The sequence below is a fragment of the Choloepus didactylus genome, chromosome 5, assembly GCF_015220235.1.
Source record: "Choloepus didactylus isolate mChoDid1 chromosome 5, mChoDid1.pri, whole genome shotgun sequence".
Classification (NCBI taxonomy): Eukaryota; Metazoa; Chordata; class Mammalia; order Pilosa; family Megalonychidae; genus Choloepus; species Choloepus didactylus.
Genome location: NC_051311.1, coordinates 128,203,693 through 128,231,358, shown reverse-complemented (window position 1 = coordinate 128,231,358; position 27,666 = coordinate 128,203,693). Strand labels below are relative to the sequence as shown.

The 27,666-nt window shown below is 36.7% G+C and overlaps 1 protein-coding gene and 1 pseudogene across 14 annotated transcripts in view; both read right to left on the bottom strand.

Annotated features, from left to right (window-relative positions):
• The window catches only part of HDAC9 (histone deacetylase 9), a 996,855-nt gene that overhangs the window by 267,816 nt on the left and 701,373 nt on the right, over window positions 1–27,666 (bottom strand). For all 14 annotated transcript variants that reach the window (XM_037836859.1, XM_037836851.1, XM_037836858.1 and 11 more), the window contains 2 exons: window positions 15,330–15,450; window positions 10,817–10,866 (listed from right to left, as the gene is read on the bottom strand). In XM_037836859.1, the coding sequence (XP_037692787.1) occupies window positions 10,817–10,866; window positions 15,330–15,450 (171 nt within the window). The remainder of the gene's footprint in view (window positions 1–10,816; window positions 10,867–15,329; window positions 15,451–27,666) is intronic.
• Window positions 17,864–20,845, bottom strand: LOC119534782 (annotated as a pseudogene).

Below are 27,666 nucleotides of genomic sequence, written 5' to 3'. Positions count from 1 at the left end.
TTCTTAAATTAAGGCTCTTTCTCCATGTGCTGTATCACAGGGACCTCTGAAAACAATGTCCCCTCCTTTACAAAGGTCTCCAAAGATGACTCTAATGGTAGAGGATCATTAGGTGGGCAGCCCAGGGGAGACCACACGGTTGCAGGGCTTTGGAGAACCTTCTCGATTACACTCTTGAGGTAGCAGCCAATTTATTCTCTGCAGAATTGGATCTAACCAGGAGAAGTTCCAATCTCCACCTCCATCTGCCACTGATAATTTACATAATCACATTTGATCCTCACAATAATCCACCAAAGGAGGCCTGATTAACCCTATTTTACAGATGAAGAAACTGAGGCTCAAGTAAGTGAAATGACAATTAACAGAGACTTTGCATTACAGGTTTCTCTGACATTGGGGCTGAACAGAAGAAAATAGCCCCTAAAATCATAAAAATAGCCAGAGGCAGTACTACAGTTACAGAGGTAGCAACACTACAAAATCTCTTGAGAGCCCTTTATTTATCTCTGGGTGATCATCACTCTTTTCCTCCATAGGATAATGGTGAGATTAATAGCTCTGGGAAGATGAACTATGGTCTTCTTTTGTTGTATTTTTTTGGTTGGCTCTGTAGCCTGTTACAGTGGTGTTCTCCCTTCTCTCATGTGTTACAACATGCTAGCTCCTTGAATGTACACATTCATTTCATGTTAGATGTTCCGCTGAAATCGTGGAAACTTTGAAATGGAGCTAGGATAGATTATGACGACAATGGGTGGGTGAACCCACATGCTTTCTCTCTTTGGTTCAGTACTGGCAGGAAGATATGAATGGCAGCCCATTCCCTTGGGACCACTTGTAGGTTATAATGCCCACACCTTAGCTTCTTTAGTCATGGTGAGATGAAAAGGAAACAGAGCAGCTACAGGGAGGATCTTTAGATTCCAAGTAAAAGCATGGATGTGATGGATGGATACTGTGACCGATATTCCATATGGAAAGAAGGTTTGAACTATTAATGAGGCAGCTGGAGAGAGACAAGGGCCATGCCGTGTGCAGTGATGCACTACTTCAACCCTCTCCCACAGATGATCAACTGCTTTCTGGCAGCTCTACTGACCTTCCATATGTAATTTCTAGTCACTTTTCATGTTGAGAAAAATATCCCTTTGCAATTTACTTGCCAGAATAAAAAATAAGCAGAGGAACATGTTTGTTCTGGCAAAAGTGCTACATATTGAGACTCTAAGGATTCTTATGATACTGATGGACTCGTGGGTTTGCCAAGTACTATACGGATTCCTGTGGGTTACGTGGTCAGTCAAGGAATTGTAGAGTCCCTATTGTTATTATTCACAGCTTCAGTGACCTCTGGTCAGTCCTACTAAGATGGAGTTAGAGACAGAGCCAAGTAATACCATTTCAGTATTTTCCTACTGCTTCTTCATTTAATGTGATGTTCAAACTGTATAAAGGGTATTTCATAGAATATTAATATTTTTATTCCTTAGGCAGTGAATGCTAGGGCCCCATTCCTATCAAGAACAGCTTAATAAGAATAACTCTGACTCAGTAAGTAAGTGAAATTATATTCTCTCTATCTCATCCCACAGTGGTTTGCTCCAAGAGTGGAGATTTTTCAGTGTTCTACTTAGGGTTGAAATGCTGTGCACAGCTGCATAATTTGCTTTACCCCAAATTAATGATGTCTGGGTGTATGGATTTAATACTCTTATAGGAATTTCAATAAGAAACAATGCTCTTGGCAGAAGAAGTAATTTTGCTTTCTTATGGCTGGGGCTACTCTCAATTGGGAAAGAGGTGTTGACAATCATATATGAGGTTGAAATTATGGTGAGTTGTGTGTGCACAGTATTGTGGTTAAAATCTTGGGAATCCAGGCAGACCTTTACTCCACCACTTTCTAATTGTGTGACTTGAACAAGTTACTCCTTTCTCTGAGTCTTGGTTTCCTTTTCTGTAGAATAGGGAGCCTGAGTTACAATTTTGGTTAATAAGACTCAGGATTACTGAGGGTTTTCTAAGAGATGAGGTGGATTTTGGTGGTTTTCCTCTGCTGTGAGGCTGTGAATCAGTCCAGTATGTTTAAGAGTTCCCCACAGCACTGTCCACTCGAGGGTATCTCACCTGCCCCTCCACCTAACTGATAGCCCCATCATTAAAGTCAATCCTCTGGAGACTGTTAGGGTAAAATTTAAGGATTATCATTTGTCTTAGATGGTTATAGCATAGTTTTAAATAATTCAGCCAATTTTAAAAAGTTAACTGGTCACTTTCAATATTGAGGATATTGAGGGTCAGAAACTGATAGAAGTTACAAACAGCCCTGGATTTCAGACTCCAAATTTGTTTCCTTGCGCTGGGTACACAACACACAGTTGGCTATGTAAAAATTCAGAAGTCACCATCCTCAGCCCATGCACCAATTAATGGGATCAACAAGTCAATTACTCTTATCTCATATAACACGGAAATAAATTAGGAGGACCAGCCAGAGTCAACTGAGGCCACAACTCAAGTGCCATTAAAGAAGCCACTAAAATGCACATAAAAAGGCCCTGGGAAGTGGCATACAAATGCCAGGACATTTTCATTATACTTGGAAATGAGCAGTTGTTAGAGTACTATATCTAAATTGAAACTGCACAATTTAAATAGGCAATTATGCCCAAATAATGTCCCCAATGACTGGCAACCCCAAAGCACATGAATGCTGCTACAATCTAGAGCCACCAGATGAGTCATTGCCCAGGACCTACTATCAAGTCCCAGATCACTGAGTATTCAGATAAATCTGATCTTACCACCAAGCTCCTCCAGACCTCCATGGGAAGATTTTTTAAGAGACATTCCACAATCCTGAGGTGCAGCTATAAATCCATTTTGCCCCCCTCTAGCCCCACCATAGTGCTTCAGTTCAGGATTCAAAAGGGAAGCCAGTACCTCTGTATACAACAATCCTACCCCCAGTTGTCCACATCATTACAGGGTAGGGGTGGAGGACTGATGATAGGGCCTCAGAACTCTGAGCAGTATTGGCAGGCCCCAAACCCCCCATCCTGAACTCTCACTGCTTCCCCACCACTCTACCTTGAACTTCCTTAAGGAGCTCATTATTTCCTGTATCCCTCTTTAAGTCACTAACCACAAGAAGGGATGACACCAAGGTCATTCCTCATCCATGGATTCTAATCTCTAAAAGGTACCACTTCCCACCAGTTGTACACCCCCTTATCGCTGTCCTTTCTCCATAACATTTGTCATTGCACACACATTTAAACTTACACATATTTCCTTATCTATCTCACCCACTAGAATAAAAATTCCATCAGGACAGAATTTTTGTTTTGTTCAGTGCTATATCTGTAGTTCCTCACCTATAATAGGCACTCAATAAATATCTGCTGCATAAATAAATAAATAAATGAATGGATGGATTCTGTCCCAAGCTGCTATAGCCACCAGAAGCTGTGGGTATAGTAAGTCCAAAGGCACAGAGAACAGTCTGTATTTAGTAGTCCTGGGCTTCTGACTTCTTTCACACTTCCCATTAAAGGAATATTGGACTGATGCTGGAAACTACTCCCTAACTCTCAGAATGAGGAGTTGATACCTCTGTCAAAGAATGCAAAGACAGACGGAAAGGCGGTCTCATAGAAATATTTCCTTAGAAACATGACTTTAGAGCTTGTTCAACTGAGTCCAGATATTCTGATTACCTTTTGTTCATGTTCCCATGATCTCCAAGGTCATTCCTACTAGACCTGATGAATAGAAATAGAGGAAGATTCACATAGAGTCAAAGTGATAATTATAATAATAAGATGTATGAGTGAGAACTGAAAAGGAAAGAACCAAAGAACATTAGAAAGAGAAAGAATGAGACTAGACATTGCCCCATGCTTAGCACTTAAGAAGTTCTTAATATATACTTATTTAATAAGTGAAAAAATATATGTTGAAATGCCTAAACGAGGGCAACAGGTAAAGAAAAAAAAAATGAGCTCTTTAGTAGAGAATAATTTAATTATACGTAGGCCTTGATTTGTTATTTCTTTGAATGGCCACATTTAAAAATGACATAGGATCATTCTGAGAAGTATTTACAGAGAGTCATAAAGGATACCTACATGTATCCAGAGTAAAGATTGGAGACCATTAATAAATCATATTAGTAATTAGAAAATGATAATAGAATAACTTCACCTATGATTTTGGATGCATAGAATTCTCTAATGCATTAGTCTATTAATAGTCTTATTAGTCTTCATGATTGTGTGTGTGTTTTGTTGCTAAGATAAATGAATCATTGTTTAGTTTTTTAATTCCTTTATTTTACTTATTATTTTATACTTAGAAATAAGACGTTGTATAGTGTACAATGCTGGCTAGGAGTGAGGAGCTCTGCATTCCACTCCGGACTTAAGACGATGAAGTCCCAGGGACTCTGTGGATTGCCCGCTTATGGCTTAAGCAATAAGTAAACTGATTTATTTCAATATATTGTTTGAGAATTTAGAAGTTACGTTTTACTATCAAAACATTTCACGCAGACAAATCTGATAGTGATCTATTAATTTTTTGTATTGGATATTTAACTGTTACAAGGATGAATACCTGGATCTGGATCTATAGCTGGTAGGAATATGGCAAAGGAAAATATATGTGCAGTTTTTTCACATAAAATGAAAAGCTGAGCTGGGTCTAGATTTAGCTGCATTGCAGGCTCCACAGCACAGATGCTGACGCAAGATTTCTTTTTTCTAGTTGGTACAATTTCCTTTGTCAACTCTACATTTTGATTTGACCTAAGGCCTTTTGTTTTCATTGCACTCAGCAGTGGCAATCAGCAAATGATTGTATATTCAAATTTATTTAAGTATGTTTTAATTTCTCAGAGTTTTTATTGCATAGAATCGCAGATTTCCTGGGTTAAATAGAAGCTTAAATTTCATCAAATCCATTTCCTTTAGCAATTGCAAAGTCTAAGGCTGAATTTCTGCTGGTCTAAATGTTTATAGTCGAGGAACACAGGCAAGTGGAGAAAACTATTATAATGCACAGAAAAACTACAGAACAAGAAATTCCAAAAATGGGTATGTTTTCTTCCCTGCTACTGACATTACTTCAGTTAATATAGTTGCAAATATATTTTACAGGTGTTGTGGCCCCAAGTGTGCGAAAACACAGGTCCGAAGATTTGATGATGGCATTAAAAAACTACATCATTTGACAACAACGGAATTTTAATATCTTTGTTTACATTCATGTTTACTTTAAACAAGAAAATTAAGTATTATTTTAAATGCATCCAGCAATAATGTGAAAGTAATTGAAAGAATTAATTGCAGTTTGGATGCTACAACTAAGTGAATCAAGGAGGAAGTTAAGGTTTTCATTTCTAATTTTCCTCTTTCCTGCAACTGATATCAGATATCTAGTCATTCTATACAATTTCGTATTTTGTAGCATTGTTAATCTATAACTGTTATTAAGTATACACAATTGGCATAATCTAGGCAATACTGAAAACTCCCTTTGTTATTTAGAAGGAATTCCCTGGATTGTGTAATATTTTGTACTTTATTTTCCAGTTCTGGGGCAGCATGATCTTTTTTTGTGAAATCTGTAGCATGAAACAAATGTATCAAACAATTTCAATACGGCGACTTATTATTTTTTCCAGGTGCTGTATGATGTTCCTGCTACTATCATTTGTATCAAGTTTAAAACTAAATAAAAATCCAAATATAATTGAGACGGGAAGATGGGGAAAAAACAAGATTCCAGATCTGGTTGGATCATCTTACTGTGCCAGAGGGAAGAGGATGGTGAGGAATCTTTGATACCAGCAGCCAAGGAAATGAAGCACTGATTGCAAACCATGTTTGAGCTGAACATTAAGGTAAGGGAAATCAACATTATCCTTATTACTATATGTGAGAAAAAGATGCTACCCCCTCCTTTTTATGCTGATGTAACAAAAGGCATTGTGCCTGTTCAGGATAATTGTGTGGGAATAAGACATGGTGCATATATTTATGATAAAAGGAAGGGGGCCCTGAGTCAATATCAAAACCTCAGAACATCTAGAGTTTTGGCATAAACATTAGATTGTTTCTGGAAAGAAAAAAATCCCTGCTAATTGATGACAGCTTGGTGCAATCTTCAAAGATAGGGTGTGTCATCATGGCTTATATAATTAATGCTGAGCTGCCCCCTCCAACTCATACCTATACACATACAGACTCGTTAATAATTTTCTTGAAGATTCAGCTTATGATTGCTTGAGTTACCCACCCCTCCTTTCTTCTATGTTTTGGAAACCTCTCTTCTGTGCTGCCATAAAACAGCATTTACCAAATCAGGCCAATGGATAGGCCATGAGCAACTGAGAATAGTGGTCTTGTAATCATTAGTCTTTGAATTCCTACACCTTGCTTAGTCATTGGCAACAAGCTTTATCTTATTTTTCCTGCCTCTCATTCATCATTTCATGGCATATGTTACATCTAAAATACTGTTGATGTTGTTGTTGTTTTCAAAAGAGGACTATTTAACTTAGGTACGTGCCTGTAGGTTTGATCATAAGATAAAAGTTATTCTCAAGTATTATAACCTAACAGAAAGAAGGAGTCAGGGCAGCCCTTCTAATGTTTTGCCACTGGAACTGTTTAGTGTTTTTTAAACTGTTATGGGGGCCAATAAATGTGGAGAATCAATGAAGTGCAATAAATCAGAAACAGCATGAAGGTCGAAACATGGTGAAAAATAACATACAGAAATTTCACCATCTGATGTGTGTGTTACAGTCCAGAAGGAAAAACTTACATTTTAATTTTGACAATGAAAGTAAATTTGAGACATTTCATCCAAATTTGCCTCCTTTTTGTAGCAACTTTAGTAAATAATGAAAATGTCTACAGAAAACCTCAGAGCAATTGGAATGAGCCTTAAATTACCTCCCCACATCACCTAATCCTTCTCACCCATTTCCCCTCCCAAACTCACAGAAATGACATCCCTAAGCCCCATGGTGTGTCAGATCTGGGTGTAATCAAACAGAATATGGACAGAGTAAAAGTGTAATAAAATGCTGGCTTTGTGTTCACAGATTCATTGAGCTGCTTCTGGAAAAGGTAACTTGGTTAAACATCGGAGCGGCTCATTTTTGGCACATCTTTGACCAGTTAGGCAGGCTCCAAGTCTGTGCATGCTCTGCAATTCCTCCTTCCTTCTAGGGAATTGTTCGACCTCTTCCATAGCTCCTCCTCTTCCAATCAAGGCTCTAACTCTGCCCATGGACGACATCTATTTCTCTGCCTTTTGGCACAGGGAGCTTGTCTGTTGTAGGATAAAAGTGGAATTCTCTGCTGTCTGCAGGGCTTTCCCCAGGGAACAGAGCACGAAACCCAAACTTATATAAAATCATATCCTGTTTGCAAACATCATATTCCCTTGGCTTCTCACTAATCTGGTCCCGTAAACCCCAGCACAGCTTGGGAGCCCATTCCTCATCTAAACAAATGCCATAAGCCCCTTTATACTTTTACAACCATGTCAAAAAATAATATTGCCTGCCAATAGTGATGTGATTGGAGTTGCCTCCTCAGAGCCATAAAAGAAGCGCAGAGTCTGTTATCAATTTCTCTAAGTGTATCAGGGGAATTATGGGTCGATTCAGTTCCAAGTTATGAACGACAACTCAAAAGCCGCAGAAGCGTTTGAAGCTTGGAGCTGATGACGACATTATCATAAAAGCCTGCTCGTCCTTGCTTTTGTGGGTTTTTGTTTTTTTTTTTTTTTTTTTTGTGGCCTATCAAGTGAAGGAAAAATGAGGCTGAGAAATGACTTCAAGATTTCTTCACACAGCAGCAGGTCAGATGGACAGGAAAATGATCACTATTTTTAGTGATATACCCTGAGGAGAGGGAACTGAAGTGGTCCTGCACTGGCTTTTGTTTCCCGACTCTCTTAATTATCTATTTCATTATACGACAACCAAGTCCAGGGATTTGGTAAAATGCTCATTTCAACTGGTGCATTTTCTTGTAGTGCAATCATTACACAGTAATCAGATATGAGTCATGCAAGAGTAACTAAAGAAAAGAGAACCAACACAAAGAAATTTGGAAACCTTGCAACTGTTGCTCAAAATGCAACTCTGGAGAGCACATTTTTAAGGTAACTAAAAAATAACCATTCACTAACTGACCATGTAGAGCTGCTTGACCAGCATTATCAAATTATCAAACACAGCTTTAGGGGTAAATTTAATAAGAAGTAGCTATTTCCTGATTTCATAATGACTCACGTAGTCTCCCCCAAAGCCAATTAATTCATCATCATTCAGTGTGTACATGTTAAAACCCTGTCAGATGGAAAGTATATATTGTAAGAAAGCTGTGTGTACTTTAACAGTTGGGGAGCACTATCACTTTGGAATTTAAGCTAATGGGTTCACTTTATATCATTTGAACCAAAAGAGTACCTGAAGACAAATGCAATTTCAGTGGTTTTCAAGTTCTTCAGAGGACCCCCAGGTTGCCAGTTAGGCTACTCCAGGTGCATACTGGTATCTTTATGTTTAATATCTAGGACTGCCTGGAGGTGACAATTCAGACTGGCTCAAATCCAGAGACCCGGAGTTTCTTACAGCACTTGCATCAAAAGCTAAGCTCTGAGGGGCCTAGATGGCTCCTGAATGCCTTAAGAAGACAAATTGGTTCCTGATAAAAACAAAAAGACTGAACAAACTATTCTCTAGAGCATAAGCAAGTGCAAGCTTGAGCGCATGTGCATGCACACACACACACACCCTCACACACAATCAACTGGACCTATATAAATACAACCAGGAGACCTACAGGCCAGTTTGATAAATAGGGGCCCCTCTCTCCAGCAATGATGGATTCAAATTAATCCAGCCTTCTTCCTTCCTCTGCTTGCCCAAGCTAGATTTAGCTACCACAACTGCTGCCAGTCTCCAGAATAGTTCAATATTCTGGGGAATTGTTGAGAACTTATTCTATAATACCCACTGTGCTTTGTGTTGGACATACAAAGCCAGCAGCAGCACTCACTATTCATTCCTCGGGCACTTACAGGGGCTTACTAGAGCAGTTCTGGCTAAAGGATAAGAAATTACCCTGGTGTGGGTATGGACGTTTGAATAGAAGCACTTTGCATTCAAGGAATGCTTGGGAAGTCGGTCCTAGGGAGCAGTCTTCAACTCAACTCTGCAGTCATGAATTAAATGTACTTGTAAATGAGTGGGAGTTTGATGACTACCACTCTTTTAACAGATTTGATTTAATTTCCATCACTGCATGCACCAAGTGGCAGTTAGATTTGCCTCATTTGCAGGTACCAGCTCTTCTATTCAAATGGCCACTTGGGAGGTTAAAAAGTAAGAACAAAAGACAATGAAACCCATTTTAAAAGGCAGTTTATCTTCTCCTTTTTACAATGACTTTGCCAGCTCCTGATTTCTCAGGAGGTTTGATAAAAATAAGCAAAGATTAACGTAGGGTGCTGACCTTCCTGTGCTGGGGTTGAAAAGCAAGACTGGACCACTGGTGACTGCCACAGAAGGGCCACTCTGAATCAGCCACCCTGCCCCATTGCTATGCCTCCAGGGGCTGAATTTAAGATGAAAGTTGTAGAATGGTTTTAAAAGTTCTTTTGGAATTCCTCCACACACATATACATGTCAACACTATACTCTCAACCTTTCACCCTTGACTGTGTGACTTCAGGAAAATACTCACTTCTCTAAGCCTTCAGCTTCTCATCTGCAAAATGGTATTTATAATGATGATGGTTTTACAAGGTTGTTATGGACCTCAGTTGTTATGTGGATAAACTGTAGTTCGTTGTAGTTGTCTCTGTTATTTCCAGAAAGAGCAGAGTCACAGGTAAAGGAATAAAAAGTTTACCCCTCACTAAATCTAGAAACATTAAAATAAATGAATGAACCAAAAATATACAGGAATTCCCTGTATAAAGTTTAATTGTAGCAAAAAATTGCCTAAAACCTGACATATAAAGGATTAGTTTTGTTCTTTGCCTTCAATACGCGAATAACCTAATTGATTTTAATTCCTTAGTCTTTGGATACCTGACCTAGAAATATGTTGTCTAAACCTGACTTAATGCTTAGTTCCACAGGATGATGGCTTGTTACTGGCAAGGGTTAACTTTAAACAGATTACAGGTTATAGGGTATGTTCTAATCATCCATAAAATTGTGGACATTTCGGATTCAAACAAATTTGTCTTTGAAATGTGGTATAAATATCCTGTGTCAAAAAGGCTTTGTTAGTTATTGAAGACAAAAGGGCCTCAGAGGATTCACAAACAAACTTTCTCACAATGCAAAGCACTCGGTGAAGTTTATACCTTTTTCACCAGGAATATGATCTATGTGCATATTCAGTATGATACTATTGAAAATTGAAATCTGCTGCAAAACTGTATTAAATTCACTAAAATTACCTTTTCTTCAGTTACTTGAGAATATAGTAGAGCCAGCTTCAAGGGCATGTGACCTGTGCAGTAGCATGAAACCCTTTCATTAGAAGGGACCTTCACTTAGCTGAATTCTTGGTTGTTGCCATCTTGAAATTCTTAGTTTTTGAACAGGATTTCTGTATTTTCATTTGGAACCAGGACCTGCAAATTGTGTAGTCTGTCTTGAAGTCTAGTATACCCTTTACTGAGAAACAGCCTTAAATATAACTGAATAGACAAAGCAAAGGAAATTTATTGGAACTCTGTGTTATTTAAAAGCAGGAAATGAATTCATACTTACTCCAAGTCCACCACAAGGTAATGAGGAAAAAAACTTTCGAGAAGCTTCACCTACACAGTAAGGAGACATGAAAAAAAATATAGATTGGAAACATGAATATAGCTGTTTATTTTTGATGTGCTCATTAACACATGATATTATATCACATGCTCTTTATCATTTGACTTGGAACGAAAATTAATGAAATTTCAGATCCAATATTCAGTAGAGTTAATTTTCAAAATACCACTGTTTTCTCTATCTGTATACACAAGTAAAAACTCAAAGTAAATGAATACAATTATCATTACATGTCGAGTCTACTGCCCCACACGGACAAATACCTAACGATGAAATTTGGGCCACAAGATTTTCTTTTGGCCTACACATCCATATTACATATCATAATATCTTTTTATTTATAATTTATTGTTAATAACTCAGCTATTCTCTGAATCAATCTCTCTAAAATGATGTTTTGAGTTAAAAAGCCTAATGATACCATACACTGTCATTGTCTAAATATTTTAAATATTAAAACATCTTAAATATACAGACACTCTTAATTTCTACTTCAAATATAGCTAAGACCAAAGATAACATAAGCTTCTCCAACATTCATAAGTTTTTTAGACAAACAGGTCACAAAACACTATTTAACCCCATTTGCGGATCTATGTTACATGTAGATATAGATATAGTTAGAGAATATAGCATAAATACAAATATAAGTATACATATCAAAATCTTAATTGTTATCATCTCTTGGATTTAAAGCACTTTATGATTTTAGTAACTTTTGTTTATATGCACTTTATTTTCAACATTATCTATTACATGAATAGAGAAAACAATACTGTTCCTTAATCTCTAAGGCTAAAATACACCATGTGAAATAATTAAAGTGAAAGACAGTGGGCATTTCTATCTTACAGTCAAATGGTTTTTGAAATAACTCAGATGGGTCACTCAACAGATCAGTGGTAGAAACAGGTATAAACCTCCAATCCATCTATCCCAATTCATTTGTTCTATTGATGCTCAATGAAATTAATAATGATGAAAATTGGAAACAGGTTTGTGGTGGAATTTGCATGCTATGTCAAAAAAACTCTAGATATTACTGTCAGAAGAAAGTTTATTTTGAAAACAATAAATAATGAGTTGATTTTTCAAATACAATTACTAACAGATGGAAAATGATAAAAATGCAAGAGCAAAGGAAAAATAATGTATGTAGCTATATATAGGATATTCATGGGAAAAATATAAGAAGTCAATAAGAAAAATAAATAAATCATGGAATAGCTTTAAAACTGGAATAATGATACCAATTAATGGTACATCAAACATTTATGGATAGCAAGGGGAGGGGTAAATTTTCCTTATGTTGTTGCTCAGAACAAGGATATTTATGCATCCTTGAATCTTTTGCAAGAATGTACTTATGTCACCTGTGAAATTAAAATTTACACGTATATTTTAATGTCTGAACACTTCATTCTGTAGTCAGTGAAAAGGGATAAAGATAATATAACAATGTAATACAATATTTTTAAAAATAATTAAAAAATAGTAATAAACCTAAAGAGAATAAGGGAAATAAATGAAGCACTGCTTAAGGGGAATTCTATTTGGTAATGTTAACCTAACACGAAACAGGCAAATAATTGATAATTGAACTTTAGGAGTAAAAGCAATTTTTAATTCACAGAATTGAATGAATTTATTTTTTAATAATATCATATTGCCTCATCAACAGACGGAGAGCAGGCTGGCCAAAAGGTAACGAAAACTGGTAGTAAGAATGACAATAATATTAATGCTAAGGAAAACCTCTCAACAGAAATGATTAGAGAGAATGTTTTTAAAGTGTCACCTTACAGGGTCTAAAGTATTTAAAGAGATAAATGGTGCCTGTTTTCAAATCTAATTATTTTATCAACCATAGATGTCTTTTAAGATACAAAGACTGATAGGCCTGGTCATACTGAACTTTTATTTAAATTGTCAAGAGTAGCAGTATCAATTTAACCCAGATAAAAATCCTCCCCTCCACCATGTGTGCTGGGAGGGACTGAGGTAGAAGAGAGATGAATGGGAGTAGGGGGAAGAGATAAAGAGAGAAAATATCTTGATGGTTATCTCTATACATTCACACATGGCAGCTTCACTTGGTCTTTTAAATATAAGTTGAAAAAGAAAAAAAAAAAAGAAACCACAAGCCACAGAATCCAAAATTCACAAAGAACAAAGTTTGAAAAGGTCAACTTTTAAAAGAATGGGATTTTTTACTTAGAACTTAGATTAGGGGAAACTGGCTAAGTTTCTGGATTCATGAGAGAAACTGAAGTCGTTTGAGGAGTGACATCCACGTTGAATTCATTGCTTGACATCAAAGTCTAATAGCCTGCAATGTCCCTGGTTTATCTGTGCCCATATAGCTTGCTACACAATACTGAAATTGCTGGACTGCTCACTGAGAGGTGCCTAAGAAACTTCACCTCTGTTCAAAACATTAACTACAAAATTCATCAATTTATTAATACTATTTCACCTTAAATTTTCAAAACTGAGATAAACGGTCAGTTTATTTGGATTAAAAATTTTTTTAATTGAGTCATTGCTACTTGTTGCTTTCATCATGTATGTGTACGTGTATACATACTTGAAAAGTACCTTTGTCCTTTGCTCCAGATTACACGTAGGAATTCGTTTTTTTAATCATCAAATTTTAAATTGATACACACATTGAATATTTTGAGAACAGTTTTGTTCAAGTGTCAAATTTCATGAAAATTAAGCAACATAAAAGTTTTATGTTGCCAAGGTTAAACTGTATTTCTTTTACAAATATGTCTTTTAACTTAAATGTGGAGTAATAATTTTAAAGTATCTCTCAGTTGGAGAGATGCTGATATTCACAATTCAACCAACTCCAGTCTATCCCAGTAAGTAGTCCCATGCCTTGGCTGATTTATTGTTCAAAAATTTGTTTTTTCTTAACTAAATTAAAATATAACACCAGAAATAGTTTCCTATCATTAAATTCTTGGGTATTTTGACTTTATAAAGCCATGAAAGCTAATATCTGGCTTATTTCATATGTGTGTGTGTGTGTGTGTGTGTGTGTGTGTGTGTGTGTGTGTGTGACTGGCGGGTAGTATTAATTCCTGTTATAATAAGGACACTTTTTATACAGTATCCACAGGAAAAAAAATTCTTTCAAGAGAAAAAAGAAAAAAAAAAAAAAAACATACAGAGCAAATACATATTTAGATTGAATTATTTGTTTTCACATTAATTTATAACTTTAATTTTCCTACATAAATTATCTTTGGTTATTGAATTTAACACAATGTTTTCTAAAATTTGAATAATTTGTGTTCCCCGTTCCTCCTATTTCTTCCCAAATTATTCCTATCCACGCAAACACATATGTTAACACATACTCACCCATATGCCTCTACTTCATAAATTTGGGGATGCCTGACCTCTCATTTTAAAAAGACAGATTGTAAGGGTAATAATATATAATTGTTAACTTCCCCTTATATTTGGTTTCTGAGAGGCCCACCTACTACATGTCACATACTTGCTTTCAAATTGTTTAGGACCACATAACATAAAGCCATTTTGAAATACTGAATTAGGTGAGAGAGTCCCAATCATTTGGAACTGACATACTGGGCTTACTTGAAAAGAAAGGGACAAAATGTCCTAAAATCCCTTTTTAGTTAAAATATTTAAAATACGATCCTTCCAGCATGTATTGACATACCATGTACCGTTATTCAGTTATAAAAAGTTATTAATAAGCAATATAATTGTCACAGCTCTAAAACAAGGTTTTGTCACTAACTTTTCCCAGAAATCTGTTGTTTCTATCATTCATATAATGCTCATATAAAGCTGTGCAACATGAATTTTACTGTAAAATTGAATAGAATCCAAGGTTTGAAAAACATCAACTATTAACCAAGAATTATGTTTCTTAGTTTTTCTTCACTGCCATTTACCTTAATATTTAACTTTATAGGTAAAGCAAGCATTAAACACGTTAAATAAAGCTTGAAATGCAATTCTCCTATAAAATGTAGTATGCTAAGCATAAAAATGAGTTTTCACTTAAAAATGCACTATGCCTTTTATGAATGTCAGAGAAAAAAGAACTGAAAAACACGAACAAATGGAAAAAGTAAAGATAATTTTGCATAAAGAATTTGAAAACCTTTTTATCTTTAATTTAAAATTGTAAGCAACCAAATTCAACACTGCATTTGTTCCTGTACATTAAAGACATTATATAAATGCCAAAGAAAGGTTAATTTTAAAGTAAACATCATGGAACTTGCATTGTTATTTTCTAAACTACATTGGTCTCTATTGTAATCAGCTCATTCCACAAAGCAATGCTGTTGAATAACTGATGTTTCTGTCACACTGCTTGCCCAGTGTTTTGAGCTGACACCTGCACCAACTACGGAAAGTGCTGGTATATGCTGTTCTCAGTACTGAGAAGGTCAGTACAGACCTAGTAATGCCCTAGGGTCGAGCTTCTGTCCATCCAGGGGGCTGGTGCCATACAACAGGGAGTGATGTTCAGAATGCACAAGCTGTATTTCCTCCAGGCTGGCTTTTCGACCTTGAATTCGCTGAAAGAAAAGAGCAAAAGCCTACAGTACTCTACTGACAAGATTTAGAAGAAAATAAGACCCCCAAATCACATTAAGATGATTAATAATGGGCTGAGTCTCATCAGGCGGGAATGTGACACTGAGCTGCTTATTAAAGGACCATAATAGTATTTGAAAAATCAGTCCATGCAAGGCCCAGATCCAATGGACTGCTCATTCCTAAATGGGCAATTGACATAAAACATGTCTTTCTTTGGCAAAACAATGAAACTATAATAAAGAAATTAATAATTATTTTTAAACACATCAGTTTATAAACAAACAGGAGCTACTGTTTAGCCAAAAATAAATAAATTTATTAAAACCTTATTTTACACTCATCCTAAGAGGTTGTTCCAACTAAGCCCTGATTCTTTCTTAAATGGCAAAAGTACCAACTCATTTGAACGTACCTGATTATCACAAATATAATTGCTTCATGACTGTCACCTCATGTTACTCAAAGTGTTTTCTGTGCAACTGAGAACACTTTGGGAACTGCTTGTTAATGGTCTGTGATGGGGTCAGTCCAGAAATTTAGAGAATACATTTAGAAACTTTTATAGCAATTTGAGAGAGAATTGTTACATGTTTTGAATCTAATATAAAAACAGGAATTGTATTTTTGTGTATACCTTAGACTTCTATTTTACTTTTACAATAATTCATTTTTATTGTATTTTATAATAATCTATGACAGATTGGAAATTAAACAAAAGCAGAACTCCCTGCATAAGCAGAGATAGTTTGAGACACACCGTTCTAGAATGGTCAATATTTTTACACACAGGGTAGGCAGAGGCTTTGACTCCAACTAACAAACAATGATCCTTCAACATAAAACTGAACATTAAGTTAAGCCTCAGTTAGGCAATATGCGAAGTGTTCTTCCTGGCCACATTTCCCAGTTGGCACATTCGTGAGCCCAATAAATGTCGTTTTGGTGGGTGAAGTCCATCAACCTTAACTGTTGGAAATTGTTGCACTTTCAAAATTATCTGGATAGAGTTAATATTTCTCTAAAATATATACTGCCACATGTTAGCATTACCTAAATATTACTTTACCTGCAGAGGTACAGTGAAATCCAAAGAGAATCTATTCAGGGAATTGCTGTCCTCCCATATTCTTGACCATAGAACCATCAGCTGACATGCAAACATGAGAAGGCAAGGATTCCTCTCTGAGGACCAGGACAATTCCATATTCAACCTCCCTAGTCTAAGGTGATTTGGCTGCTCTGCTCCCACACTCTTCAGTGTTAACGTGGTTCACTGAGGGGGCAGGCTGGGAAAGCCTTGATATACTGATACTTCCTTGGGTTTGCTGGGTATGGGGGAAGAGTTGTGCTTGTTAACTGAAAATAAATGAACAGGTCGCAGTGAGAGAGGCATGGTGATGGCTCAAAGGGTAACAGGAAGGGAGTGATGAACAGCAGAAAGTCTGACACCGCCGTTTTGTGCCCAATGAACAAACACACAATCTGGAATTTCCTCTGCTGTAGCACTGAGTTTCCCTATTTTTGACACTATCATCCAGCATTAAGTAACCCAACCGACATTTCCAGAAAAGATAAAAATATGCTTTAGAGAAATTATTCCCAGGTAGGTAAGATGAAAACTCTAATGCCGAAGGTTAAGGCAAATTTATTGATTGTCATCTGGTCAGCCATCACCTGATCAATAAACATGCTACTGATGGAGCTGACTTGCAGGTAAACATTAAGTTTGAACAAATTTATGGAAGACCAGAACAACCAAAGAGATAGAATGACAAGTAATGAGATAAAAATGAAAAAGAGAACGTTCAAAGTCAATATAAAAGGGAAACTTCTTTTTGCCTCTTAATAACTTTAATAATTCTATTATCTTCAAATCCTTCCACAAAATGGCATTACAGTCTTTCAGTTTAATGCAAACATGTCTTACAAAAAAAGTCAGCCTTATTGTTGAAGCTATAATACAAAGTATTAATTGCTAACACTATACTAAAAAAACACAATGAAGAACATCTTATTTAAATAAAAAAGCAATTATTTTATTGGGGAATAATTCCAACAAACAGATTTTTTCCTTCTCCATAGCTATACTCAATGGTATTTTTATAGGCTAATTTCTAAACAAATGCATATTTTCCAGAAATGAAGAAAGTAAGCCATGTTTTAATCAGGAATACTATTATATATACATATATATCATACAGGTTAATATGTAGAAGACACTAGTTTGTCAAGCTTCAGAAGGCACAATGCTAAGTTGTGAGTTCAGTATGGTCCATCTAGTCATTCTTCCTTGCCCTGGAGAACCTGGTGGCATGTACTCTTGAGAGACCACCTTGTCGCCAGCACTGTTCTCGTCACAGTTGAATCCACTATGATATAGAACCTTCATCCTTAAGATACAAGGCCTAGTAAAAAGCCTCCCACAAATCCACTGGATAGCACAATGTTCTGCTTGACAAATTCTGTTGCTTCTTCAATTATATTGTTGATTTCAGGTGCTGCTTTATTTGCTTGTTTCTTAATCTTTTTGCTTTGTTTACATCTTTTTCAACTCTCTTCCAGTTGATCTGCACATAGCCACTGTGACTGGCAATCTGAAGGAGAAGAAAGCCACCACCTACTGCAGTTGCTGCAAGTTTTCCAACTTTCTGAAACAAAAATCCTGCACACCAGCCAGTCACTCTACCCATTACAATCTGAGTGGCCACCGAGTATTTTTCTACCATAGGTCTGGAACTGTGGCCAAACACTCGAATCCACCAGTGGTGTCTTCTTGCATACTCTCAGTTAAAGCCAATGCTTCCTAAGAGTCATCACCACTTTCATATTCTTAGGAATTGGGGTTCTGGATTGCCGTTATTCCGCCGGTGGCCTGTTCCGAGGGTGGTCCCCGCCTGCCCTCCTCTCCCACGTCAAGGGAAACATTTTAACTGTGAGATTTCAGCTTGTAAAAAATCCCCCAAGATGAATAGTGGGAACTCCAAGGTTTGAGTCATCTAAAATTGGAATGAGCTGAGCACTGGAAACAGATGGGGCAATGAGTCCTAGTCTAGCAGAATAATGAACACCATGAAGTACTAGGGCTTCCAGTTCTAATTTCTATCAGGCCAGGAAATCCATAGCCATTAACATTGTGGACACTGATACAGTGAAGTAGCCATATCTTAAACAATGTCAGTTCTGTAACCAACAATGGGACCCATGGTTTTACCACAGTCAAAAACTTTCATCAATTTTTCCCTTTCTTCTTTGCTGTAAAAATTTTCCCCAACTCTAAATCAGATTGTTGCATCTGATATAACTCATTAAATATCATAAATAATAAATATATTTTCATAAGCTGGTCATATATTTTTATATACCATAGATGCCAATCTTGTCCCAACTCTTTACTCATCCCCCACACTCCCACTAGCATTCAAGCTGAATGATCAATCAAACATTTGAAAAATATTCTGCTAACATGTTTTAATTACCGACAGCAGCTCAAGTGCTGGTAACTTAAAAAAGGACACCTGATGAATCTCAGTCATCCCCTGGGTAATATCAGTCAACTAACAGCAAGGATACACCATCTAGTCCAACATATCTAGTATTAATTTATTCTAAAAATGTTTTCTTCTAGTTCATGCTTTATTCTTCTCCTCACTATCAAAAGGTAACACAATACATAAGTTTTCACATTGATTTCTTTTCCCCCCTCTCTATCCACTTCATTTTTACTCCTAGTAAGTATTTCACACTGCTTCATTTTATTATCATGGAAAACATTTCTTAAAAATAACTGCAATAATTATAAGGAAGTAATTATTTTCAGTAATCACCAACCACTTCTCTGACTGCTGGAGAAGAAGCCCCACAAACATGTTCTAACAGAAACATGTTTCTACAGAAAGAGTGGTGCAAACCAATTCAATATGAAGAATGCTTTCATCTGGACAAACAATTTGGAGAAAACATTTTTTTAGATTTGGATCTCACAAGAGCACTGCTATGGGAACTTGCTGAGTGACTAAGCTAAAAATTACAAAATAGCAACACCTTTTGCTATTTCTTAATTCATAGGCTCTCCTGGAAATAGTTCCATTTAACCACACTTTGTATTAGATGCCTCAAATTTATCACATTCAACTTTTCATCTCAAATTGAGGTCTCCAACATTCCCCATTTTCTCGTATTATTTAAAGAATTTACTATGTTGCTTGTTTATGCTTACATATAGATATTCCTATTTAATCTCTTCCCATATTTTCTATTTCCTGTGTACCCTTTATTCCTTCAATTCTCTCATGATGCTCTCTTGAGTCAAATGTCAACAACACAATGACTCACAAATTAGGATAAAGTGCTTTGATAATCTTAATTTAGGAAATACTGATTTCCATTCTCAGAGATACTTGGTCTGTAGGACATCTGTCCAAAGGCATCTGTGATATTCTGATCAAAAGTAATTTTAAGCATTCTGCATATATTGGAACATTCAGTCTAACTAAGGGATGGAGTTCACCTGGGGAATTCTCACTTGAGATCCAAATATAGGTCTTAAATATGTTACCAAACAGGCCTAGGAATGAAAGTCTGAAGTCCTTCTTTCCTCTTCTTAATAAAGAAGCACTTTGATGTACGATCGTTCATTGTTACAGTGTCATTCTCTGTGACTTGCATGCAACCAGTTTCTTCCCTGAGAGTGGGAAAGGAACTAATGTGCAGTGAGTGCCTGTTCTGTGCTAAGCACCTTAGGAATGAATATGATCTTATTGAGAGCAGACCCAGTGTAGACCCACAGTGGTCTACATTCACGTGGGCAGTCTGACTAAAGTTGTTTAAAATGACCAGTTGTGTCTCAAAACATACTAGGGTTCTTTCCTAAAGAAATACTCTTTCTGAAATAAAGCCCTTAATGCAACCTGATTATAGAAAGAATGTTCTGAACATGATCTACAAAGTCATACTGTGACAGGATAAAATGCAGCCTACCCACACCCACCCACACACAGAGCACACACACGGTATAGATTCGTATTTTTTTTTTCTGCCAAGGAGCAGGGAAAAAAGGAAACAGTTCTATTCCTTCCCCTCCTGTGTTCAAAGCCTGGACTGGGGCCAGTGTCCTAATCAGTTCTCATTGGCCCTGGAGGAATCAGAACCTTTTGTAAAATATAATAAAGGGCATAAAATCATGATAAAATGCATGAAAAAGCAGTGCCTTTGGTTAGGGAACTAGAAATAATTTAGCAGAACAGATTGATTGCATTGGTTTGGTATTATTGAGGACATGAAAGGACTCATTTTGTGGCAGTTCAAAACTAAGAGAAAATGTTCAGCTTACATTTGACAAGTCAAAGTACCTGCCTCTGGTGGGGGAGACCCCATTTTCTTTAATCATTTTCAAAGTGGTGACATATTAAGCAAGAATTTCCACTGAAATATCTCATTTTCTGAAAATATTTCATCCACTGTCCCTAAATATGGGAACTTTTTTTTTCTACAAGAATCCACAGGGTTGTAGACTTAAAGAGTTAAGGGAAAAAATCATATATAACTTATTAGTGTCAAAGTCACCCCCTGCTACGCATCCCTTATTTAATGTTTAATGAGTCAGTTTACAGCCTGTTCTTTATTCTTAATACATATTTCTGTCTCAAAAACACAAAAATCTGGTCCCATTGCTCATGCCCAACTGTACCTACTGAAGTTTTCAAAGACTACAACTATTTTCTTCTTTAAATGTCTCATAAAAGATGGCTTCCAACCACCACCACCACCACCACCACCACCACCTCAACTGCCTTCTCTCCTTCCATTTCTCCCCCGTGTTCTAACAATCTGTTCTCCTCGGAATTTTCCTCATAAGCAAAGGTGACTGAAAGAAGGAAGGAGGCAATTAAGCATGCAGGCAGCATAGCAGGCTTTTCATCCTTCCGACTGGTCACATGGAAAGAAAGTCAGGGGCCTGTGTTCTCACCCTGACTCTCACTTGCCTTTAATGGATCTACTGCCCCCCTAAGAAGCACCTCTATAGAGATGAGGAGGTTCAACCATATTACTTCAAAGCTCCCTTTTAGCCCCCAAATGATACAAACCTATTGAAATAACCTTCTATATAATAAAAGCTCAATAATTGTACCTTACTTTGATTTATGGATTTGCCTTGGGCAATCGAATATAATAATTGCAGTAAGTTACTATGACTGGAGGTTTTCAAAAGGACTCAAGCTATTCCTTGAAGCCTATTTTTTAGGTTTCATTATCACTGAAAAATAAGATTATTTTTCAGAGCTTATATTTCTAGGCTGTGACAACTTCAACGTAATGGACGCTTTCCTCAATTTTTAAAAATGTTTGTGTAACTCACTTCTGAGTTAACACCACCTTTGTTTCTGAGGTAAACGCTTACTTGTGTAACTCTTTCAGCCCTAAATATTTGACTCCACTCACCTGTTTGTCTCTCCCTCATTAAGCTTATGTTAAGAAGTTGAGCTTCTATCGCAGAGGCTCTTACTGCTGGCTGTACCTTGGAATCAGTCAGGGAGGTCTGAAAAGTACTGAAGCCTGCATCCTATTCCACCACTTTCAGTTAATGTGGTCTGGGAGATAGCCTGGACATCCAGATATTAAAAAGCTACCCTGTGGATCCTAATGGGCAGCCAAGATTGAGAACCACATGTCAGAGGGAGCTGTCCAGTCTTCCCGCTCATAAGTGAATACAATACTATATACTATACTATACTGTATACAATACTATACTAACCAACATTTGTTATTATGGAATGCCTAAAATAAATGGTTGGCAGAGGGGAGGGTGGGGAGTAAAAAAGGTCTGTTTGATCTTCAAAATGACAAGTGCCTTCCACTTTTATGTAATAATGCTTGATTCAGTTCTTATTTACTTAAACGTATGTTAGCATATGGAGTAATTTGAAAAGCACCTCAGAAAAACAGCCAATCCCATTCAATAATAAAAGGCTAGAGCAGTAACAAGAATATTCACTCTATAAGTTTTTAAGTTTTATTTCTACCTGTATCAAATTACTGTGCTTATCAGAAAAGCAAGAAAAAAAAAGTCATCCCTTAATTTAGCTGCTCAATTTTCACAATTTCTTTTATGTATCTGAATCTTCCACATTGCAATTATTTTTTAAGTTGAAGTGACTGTTTTAATGGTTTGTTTTAAAGCATTGCTTTTCTGTAGTAATCACACGTGAACTAAATTTCCTCTCAATTTTCAGATGACTGAATAAACATAACTATTCATTTTTGTTAATAATTTTCATGCTGCTGTTTTCTAATTTCCTATATTTCTTTAGAAGTATTATCAGGACAGCGTCTCCTTTAATTTTGTTGGTTGTTTCCCACATTAATTCTTCCTTTTTAAAAAGCAGAAATAAAAAAGAAAACAACAAAAAAGATCCAAAACCTCCTAATTCTTTTTATAGGCTGCATACTTATTATTATTGCTTTTTAATCAATTTCTCTGTCTGGGTCCACTCTAAAGTGATAATAAATATCTCTCATAATAATGATACAATGTTACCCTGTTTACTCATTCCATCTAGATCATTTGTACTGCTTCAGGAGACTGCTGCATCCCTCCTTTTTTGAGTTCCTTATTGCTTGGTGGTTAAATTCTAAGACACATGCATATACACACACACACATACAATTCTTTTGCAAACTAAACAAAACAGTAAGCTGTTATGTGCTGCCATCTAGTTAGATTACACTATAAAACAAATGTTTAATTGAATTTCCTTTAATTTTCAGCATTCAGTGCTTGGCAGCCTTGATGTCAGGAAACCTGCACATTCCATAAGTGTATTGACACAAAGCAATGTACTTCTTTCTTTAGATTTTGCAAAAGGTATTATAAAAGCCCCTGTGTATGCAAGAAAGTGTGCTGGAGACTCTATCCCTGAGCTCCCTGGCATCTTAACATTTGACAATAATCAGTGTCAAATTTTTCTCATTGCAATTTCTGGGAAATCCTAGAAGAGGCAACAATGGCTTGGCTTTTGTGTCTCAGAATTGTTTTGTAATTACTTTTCATTGGCACCTAAACAAAAAGAGTTAAACATTTCAGCACAGTATGTTGCTTATGGTTTTTGCTTATGAATTAAGTGAAAAAAAGTTATTCAATATTAGTCACAAACAGGCAATGCAAATTTCACATAATGTGAAATACAACCAAAATATTATAAAATGTTATTATTCTCAAAACAAATGTGAGTGCAAACAAATGTGTGGTTGGCTTGGCGGGGCTGCAAGTCATGAGCACTTCTGGAAAAACAACTGCAAGGGCAATTCTAACAGATGACAGGTCAATCTCTGCCATTTTTTAAGCACAGCAGAGTGCATTCTTTTCTTCAGGAGCACACACACTTTCGAAACCTAGCCACCTAATCAAAGAGCTCATTCCTGAAAAGGACACCAACTGACCCCTCCAGATCCATTGCTCATAGTGACAATAAAGCTGCGGGTTCTTTTTTCTACAAACAGAATCACTACCCTAGTATGAATGGTTTGAAAGGGGAAATATTAAATGGCATTGGCATGAAGGACTACTAACTGCCTCTTTTTTTTTTTTTTTTTTTTCCAAACAGAGCCACATCAAGCCAAAAGAAGTTAACCCATGTAACCACTGTAATCTAGTATAATGAGGACTGATGTTTTCTCTGGCTGCCAAACAGGACTAGTAAAAAGAGCCAATTCACACTATAGCTTACCACCTAAGAGCACTGTGTTTACTAAAACATCCTAGAAATTGAGACTGCTCTTAACCAAAGAAAACTTTATGCTCCAAATGGCCTCCTTAGCCCTTCTAATTTCATACAGTAATAGAGCTGGAGGAAATCCTAGCAAATATCCTAACACACTCATTTTACAAATGGGGAAACCAACAATCAGTGAGATTAAATGATCTGACAAAAGTACACAGAAAATTAATGACAGAACTAAGGTCCACTCTAATGTTTTACCATAACCTTTGATTGAATTTACTGCTAAAATGAACTGCTACAATATATGTTTAATTTGTGGATCAGTCTACCATCTTGAAAGAAATGGGCCCTTTAAATACTTTCAAATTGCCATCTTTTCTATCATTTCATTGCCATTTAATTAATTGCAAAATCAACTGTTCTGCTGATTGAGGAAAGCTGACTTTCTCTGCCTGCCAGCTGGCATGAGACTCCTTACATGTTGTCCCAGTGAATAGTAACCCTATAAACAAAGAATCCTGCATAGAGATAGAAGAAGGGCGCGCTCTTCAGTAGAAGGCTTGGGATGTGTCCTTCTGCACATCCCGACACATAACATCTACATCCTTACTCACAGGATTACCCTGACGCTGTCAAGGTATCAGGGTAAGATGGAGTCTTCCTTATTTTGTTTCTGCCCCCAGCCCAATCAATAATAGCCTTCAACATGACCGGCAGTATATCATTGACTCAAAACCTCTTGGAAGTTTGTAATTATGTATTTATTTTTGTGATTATTTAATTAAAGCCTGCTGATCCTACCAAATGGTAACCTCTTTGAAGGCAGGGGCTGTACCTTTCCTACTCCGTATTGTATCTCCAGCTGCCTGGCAATCTCAAATTCTGGATAAATATTGCTGAATGGATATATCGTGCTTCTCAATGTGTGGCCCCTAGACCAGCATCGTCAGACCACCCAGACACTTATAAGCAATACCAATTCTTGGACCTTTCTCTAGAGCTAATGGATAAGAAATGCTGAGGATGGAGCCCAGCGATTTGTGTTTTAACAAACTCTCCGAATGATTCTGATATATGCTGAAGTTTGAGCTCCACAGTAATCGATAAATGATTGCCACATGTCTAGGCACAGTGTTCTGCTTGCTGGCCAGCCAAAGAACCCCAGAGCTCTGTAGATTCCTTCTCTGCAAGTACCCATGGATCTCTAGCCATGAATGATTACATAGACCTGGTAGAAAAATGGAGTTCAAAGATGGCAGATTATTATCTTGATATTGGCAAACAATGCATTGACCCAGTTTGCATGTATGAAATTCCCATGAGATCATATTCTTTTTTATTCAGTCTAATAAATCTCCCTGTTCTGAGAAAATTGGATTGCATTTTTGTTTCCCACAACCAAGAGGGGAGTTCACTCACTCCGCTTAAGAGAGAGTGATAACTTACATACCAGGGCCAGGGCTGGCACTCAAACTCCCTGAGGGCTTAGCAAGCAGAAATTTTAACTCCATAGTTGGTCTTCTGATAGATGCACCTAGACAATTTAGAAATAAAAGCCTGAGGAGAGGCTCTCACATACTTGATTCTCCATATTTGAGTCCTTCAGTACCTTGGTAAATAAGTCACTCACACCAGAGCTGGGCCTAACTTCCTCTCTCGGGGTGAATCAGTGAACTCCAATATGCAGACGCAGGCACTGGCCCTGCTCCCTCTAGAAGGCTCAGGATCGCTAACCGGGACACTCTTTAGGGTGGGAACCTTCTTCCCCTTCAGGTACCATGTACTCAGCTCCATTTTGACCACTGGCTACTTAAGATGTGTTCTTCTCTTGGTTCCTGAGCAATTTTGGTTGTGATAAGATTTGGCGAATTGCTAAAAGGCATGAAGATCTGTTGTATGTTCAACTTTCACAACATTTAAATTTTCAAAATAATGTGGTATGAGATAGAAAGTTCAGCCTCCTTGCATTAAGGTTCAAGAATGTATTAATAAATGTGTATATTAGAATTAACTTGTTAAATCAAAGTTTAAAAAAAATCCACAAAGAAAAAGGATCAACTGTTTCAATTTTGTTTAATAAAGGAATAGGCTGGGGGTAGTACTGGCTAAAGAAATAGGTTCTATACTTCTGAGTGGGCTAAACTGGTTTGGAAGAATCTCTCTCTGTTCCCTTTTTATTTCCCTCCCTACCCTTCTGGTAGGAACAATCAGGAAGAAAAAGTAAGTCATGAAAACATACATTTTCTCTCTTTTTTTTTAAATCTTATATAGAATCTAGAGTTTCTAGAAAAGGGTAATGGGTATTTACTTAATTCTTGATTTCTAAAGTTCCATTTTGAATATTCCTATAATCCTTCACACTGGGCAGTGGGACATTTTATTCATAGGTGTCTTTGAGTTCATTGTTTTTAAATGATTTAAAAAATTCCTTTTCAGGATGTGGATTAAGTCAGTATCTCATAAAGTCAAAGCAGAAGCAGGAGCAAGTAAATATGTATATTCAACAATTTCATAACCTAATAGAATAAACACCTGGTGGACTGCTATCACCCCATGTTAGGAAAATGGTGCTCTGTGATATGTGATGTTTGGGATCAGACTGGGTGCTTGGTCTTCATTAAGAACAAAACTGCTAATCTGGGCTCTCATGGGCATTATTTGTTAATTTTGTGATTAAGTTGTTGCAAGGGAGTACTTATTTGACTGACGGGTCTGGGGCTAGCCTCATTCATTCTTGTTATCTCCACAGTTCTTCAGACATTTCATCCTGTATCTGATATCACATCAGTCAATGCTGCAGAAATTGAATTGCATAGCTTCAAATAATATAGAACTAAAATTAATGTGACATATGAGGAATTGAAAACAAAGACTATCAGAAAAGGATGATAGACTTTTAAATTTTAACACCAAAGTGAACCATAACACATTCCATTTATTTCTGCATTTTGCTCCTTTCATAAACATTCCCCCTTAAGGTAACAGATTTTTGGGATATCATTTCGAATCACATATTTCAAGGCTGTGCTCAGCCATTGCCAATTTGGGCTACTTGGGACCATGCCATTTGCTTAAGTATATAACAAAGACCTCAGTGTACAAAAATGTAAACAGAGATGCCTCCCTCAGCTGACAAAAGCACATAAAGACTGCCAAACAGGAAAGCATATGCACTGGATGTGAAGGTGAGATAAGATTATTCACATGAATAAAATGTGTGTTATCCATTAAGACCAGTCTGCCACAAATAAATCTCCCTGCTGGTCAACTCTATGCACTCCATATGGAATTGTATAGAAAACAAGAGTGTTTTGGCCTCTAAACTGTTATCTCAAAAACATCAAATCAATAAAGTCAATCCAAAATTGACCAAAGAGTATGAAAGTGTTTGTCATATAAATGAATGCCACTGTAAAAGATGAATGGTAGACTTTCAATCTGGGAAGAACCAGAGAAATAAATTAGCTCAAATTCCTT